Genomic DNA, 5,010 nt, shown 5'->3' on the forward strand with positions numbered 1-5,010 from the left:
GAGAACTGCAAACTACAAATACACACATCCGGGCACATCTGCTTCTTGGGTGCCTCCCTAGATGTCACCCCTGGGTTTCAGGAGGCACCTGGAGCTCAACATGTCTAAAACTCAATTCCACAACCTCTTTTCAAGTCTGCATCTCCTCCCAATCTCCAAACCAAGGTCAAACGATCCTTGATACCATCCTTTCCTTTATCTTCTCTCCCAAATCATTCATAAATTCAACTGGAAGCACTGAGTGCCTAGTATGTGTGGGCGCCGGGCATTGACAAGACCCACTTTCTGCATTGAACTCACAGATTCAGTGAGAAGTGCTGCCTAATCACTGTACACAAGTTTCCTTCCATCCCGCTTTTCATTCACATTATCACCCTCCAGGTCCAAGCCAGCATTACGTCTTTCCTAGACTACTAAGTCAGCCTCTATGAGATCTCTCTGAAGCCAGCCTGTTCAAACGGAGTTGAAATCTTTTCTCTTTGCACATTTTATAACGGTTGTTGTTGTTTAGTTGCTCAGTCACATCTGACTCCTTTGTGACCCCATGGACTATATCCCACCAGGCTCCTCTGTCCATGGGATTTACCAGGCAAGGATATTGGAGTGGGTTGCCATTTCCTTTTCCAGGGGATGTTCTTGACCCAGGGATCAAACTCCCATCTCCTGCATTGCATGTGGATTCTCTACCACTGAGCCCCCAGGGAAGCTCTTCTTGCACATTTTGTAGCTTAACACAGTTGTTGCTGTCTCTGTGCTTCCCTCTTCCTGGAATTCCCTCCTCCGATCTCCTCACACTATACCGTATCTGTCCTTTAAGGCCCATCTCAAATGCCAGTCCTCTTTGATGTTTTCCCTGAATTCCCGGGCCAAGAGTGTGGCTTCTTTCTCTGAATTTGTCAGATTTGCCCCATTCACCCCTGCTTTATCAGCCATCCCTCCTGCCCAAGCTAGTTGCTCCACAAATCATGATCAGAATGATGGTGGAAAACCAGTTTTATGTGATAGGAAAGTGGCTCCGTGATCAACTTCAAGAGAGATTACTCTATCATCAGCTAATTTGTGTACCTTTTTCCCCTGGAGATTTGATAAACTAAATTCCTGAAGAAGCTGAATATGCTAGGGTTACTAAATTCTGTTTGTGGCTTTAAAGGAAATAATGCATAACTTTAAGAAAGTCATATGAGTCCTGGGGACCTCAGCTTCCCTATCTAGAAAACAGAAAGTTGTACTGAATGATCTTAAGCTTCTGAAGATTCTAGTTCTCTAGATGTAACAGTCTATAACTAAGTTTTCTAGGGGATTTGACGGCGTGGTTTCATCTACTGATAGACTGATTCTACCCGTTCCCAGCCTTTTTCCTTTCCCTGCCTTCTGTATAGAAGTTGGAAGAGCTAGACATCCTCTTGGCAGCCTTTCTTACAGCTAGAAGTGGCCGTATGATGTAGTTCTACCCAACGAGATGGAAGCAGAACTCTACTAAAGGGAATTCTGGGAAGCCGTTGAGTTCTACCAGCTGGTGAGCTTGAAAGGGACCCTAGGGTTCAGACGATGCGCAGTCCCAGCTGACACCTTGACAGCAGGCTGACTTCTCAAGCAGAGAATTCAATGAACCGTGACCAGACTCCTGACACGTAGGAGCTGCAGGATCAATTTGTGTTAACTTGCAATGTTTGCAGCTAGTTGTTATAAAGCAATAGAAAACTAATACAACCCCTTTCCACTTAATCTCAAAAGCTGGGCACTTACGAAAACCATCTTGTGATCATAAAGGAAAGACCGAGTGAATCACAGAGCCCTGACCTCTTGCATCTCTAAGCCACAATCAGCAGTTGCTTTTCTCCAAGAAAATTTCTATACCAGAAAAAGAAATGTCTATTTATATAAGCCAATATGAATTAGAAAGCTTTTCTTTTACTTGTAGTTGAAATCATTTCCAACTGATAAAGCAGACTTCCAAAACCAGCATGAGTATATTATTTATTCACTGGCAAACTTTTATTTATTTTTTTAATGTTATAAAGTCAAAAATTTATATAGTCAAGAACTGATTGGTGTGGTGGGGGGGAGAAATAGGAGTCCAAGGATTTATTTATGTAAGCCCTTGATCATAAATCACCCTTTTTAATGTTATAAAGTCAAAATTTTATATAGTCAAGAACTGATTGGTGTGGGGGGGGGGCGGAGAAATAGGAGTCCAAGGATTTATTTATGTAAGCCCTTGATCATAAATCACCCTCACATCCACAGATTGGGAGCAAATTCCTTATTTTAAAATGGCCATCATCCAATTAGTCAATTGCAGTTCTCTTCAATGCTGGACACATGGTTTTCAAGGATCAGTCTTGAAAGCACTAGATCGGGAAATGGGAGGAGAAGGCAAGGAAGAGCCTCAGGGGTTGGAATTTCTGAAATGAGCATTTATTTCACAGAAGGCTTGGCACGATGAGGCTGGGGTGATGTGGTTTTAGTGATTGTTCTTGGTTGCCTCCTTTGCTGCAGCAATCAGTGGGGTGAGGCTGGAGAGAGGCTTGGCAATCTTCAGAAATTGATGCTGCAACAGTTCTTTAGCTGAACCTCTCTTTTGCACATCCATCTCAAGACAGCGGTTCAGAAAGTCTCAGAAGATAGCTGACAGCTTCTCTGGATTCTGAAGCTCTGGCGTCCCATTGGTGGCAATGAGGTACAAGGCTCTCAGAGGGTTTTCATTGAGGTATGGGGGCTCCCCTTCAGTCATTTCAATAGCCATGATGCCGAGGGACCAAATGTCAACCTTAGGCCCATAGGCTTTCCGGGTCACAACCTCTGGTGCCATCCAGTATGGTGTTCCCACTATGGTGCTCCATTTGCTCTGCTCTGGGGTGATCTGAGCACAAAATCCAAAATCAGTTAGCTTGACAGAGCCATCCATTCCCAACAGGATGTTGTCACTCTTGATGTCTCTATGAATAACTTGGTTCGAATGCAGAAACTCCAAAGTTTGCAGGCACTCACGGCACACAGCTGCCATCTGACCTTCGTCCATGCAAGTTTCCGTTACCACGTCTGTCAAAGAACCTCCAGCCAAATATTCCATGACAACCCATAGCTCTTCTCCCACAAGGTAACTGTCCAAGTAGTTCACAATATTTGGGTTCTTGTTTTCCCTCATGACCAGGATCTCATTAATAATCAGCTCTTTCTTCGGCTGCTGCTGAAGGTTCATCTGCTTAATGGCCACCTCCTGTCCCGTGGCTACATCCATGGCCGTGTACACAGTGCCCGAAGCGCCTTGTCCAATCTTCTCAAACCATGTGTATTTCTTCTTAGGATTGCCCACACTCACCATGCTCCGTAATTTCTCCAAGATCTCCTCATCGGACATCTTAGGCTTCTTCTGCTGCTTCTCAGTGTTCACCCTGGGTGTTCATTGGAAGAACTGATGTTGAAGCTGAAACTGCAATACTTTGGCCACCTCATGCGAAGAGTTGACTCATTGGAAAAGCCCCTGATGCTGGGAGGGATTGAGGGCAGGAGGAGAAGGGGATGACAGAGGATGAGATGGCTGGATGGCATCATCGACTCGCTGGGCATGAGTGTGAGTAAACTCCGGGAGTTGGTGATGGACAGGGAGGCCTGGCGTGCTGTGATTTATGGGGTCGCAAAGAGTTGGACACGACTGAGGGACTGAACTGAACTGAACTGAACTGAAGGCAGAGACAGTTGCAGGAAGTTGAAGGCAACAATGAAACCAATCTCATTTTATCCACTGACCTGTTTTTTCCTATTTGAGGAACAAAGGGGTTTCAAATGCTAGAGAAGAAGAGACCACATGTCCTTCTTACTTCAGAGGACATCCTACCCAGCCTCCCCTGGTCTCCCCAGGAAGCTAGGGAAGCTTCCCTTGTAGCATCAGGTAGGGAGATTACCTGAGGCCTAGGAGGTTTTTTCCCAATCTTTTCAAATGTGGGATACAGTAAAATTCACCCTTTTTTGGTGTACAATTTGATGATGAGATTTGACAAATCTGTATAGTGTGATGACTCAAGGACGAAAGAGCAGATAAAACCCAGGAGGGTCTTGGAATGCAGGAACAGAAAAACCAGACCCTTATCATCCTTCCCTCCCCCATGTTGTAAATATTAATGGATTTCAGGTCCTCCTGAGCAGTGTAACCTGTCTCCCCTCCTACCCCACAGAGGATATTTGCCTTGTTCTCCCCAGCTACCCACCCAGTATATGTGCCTCATCCAATCAGCAAATGACCCGCAAGACCCCATCCCACTCCTTGTACCCTGGGTATAAAAGTGGACTAAGGACCCCTGTCCAGCATCGGATCTCCCTTGAGCTGGCCTGCTCTTCTAACAGCATCTCCCACTCTAATAAACTTTATTTCCCTCTCATTCTGTCTCATGTCTGGAAATTCTTTTCCAACCAGCGCCCAGACCATGACATATAGTGAGTGAAGTTGCTCAGTCGTTTCTGACTCTTTGTGACCCCATGGACTGTAGCCCACCAGGGTCCTCCATCCATGGAGTTTTCTAGGCAAGAGTACTGGAGTGGGTTGCCATTTCCTTCTCCAGGGGATCTTACCAACACGGGGATCGAACCCGGGTCTCCCGCATTGCGGGCAGACGCTTTACCGTCTGAACCACCAGGGAGCCCATGACATATAGTAGTACTAACTAAACCACGAGAAAGACAAAGGACCCTTCTGTCACCCCCACAAAGGAGCCCCCTGCCCCTTTGCTGTCAACACCCCCACTGCTGGGAAGCTACTGACCATTTCTATCCCTATAATTTTGCCTTTTCCAGACTCATACAGTATATATAGTCTTGTGTGTCAGGCTTCTTGCACTTAACATAACACAAGGCCAATTTTTAAAAACTGTTGTCTGCCAAGGTCATCTTTCCCAAGGCTAAGTGGGTGAGGATCAGTGTTCATGCCTGTCTTAACAAATTCACCGGAGTATAACTGTAGACCCTAAATCACACCTGCTGAGTCAAAAGCAGCATCTCTTTGTAATCTATTCT

At 45.5% G+C, this 5,010-nt stretch overlaps 1 protein-coding gene across 1 annotated transcript; it reads right to left on the bottom strand.

Annotated features, from left to right (window-relative positions):
• Nucleotides 1-2,393: 2,393 nt before the first annotated feature.
• LOC122453744 (serine/threonine-protein kinase PAK 1-like) lies at nt 2,394-3,386 on the bottom strand. Its single transcript, XM_043487904.1, has one exon. It carries the CDS (start codon nt 3,359-3,361, stop codon nt 2,618-2,620), a length of 744 nt encoding a protein of 247 aa, XP_043343839.1. The 5' UTR covers nt 3,362-3,386; the 3' UTR covers nt 2,394-2,617.
• Between the last annotated feature and the right edge of the window lie 1,624 nt (nt 3,387-5,010).

This window comes from Cervus canadensis, chromosome 15, assembly GCF_019320065.1.
Source record: "Cervus canadensis isolate Bull #8, Minnesota chromosome 15, ASM1932006v1, whole genome shotgun sequence".
Classification (NCBI taxonomy): domain Eukaryota; kingdom Metazoa; phylum Chordata; class Mammalia; order Artiodactyla; family Cervidae; genus Cervus; species Cervus canadensis.

What these genes read in the sequence shown, in the direction of transcription:
- LOC122453744 (XM_043487904.1), bottom strand. Translation starts at nt 3,361, where the DNA reads ATGTCCGATGAGGAGATCTTGGAGAAATTACGGAGCATGGTGAGTGTG.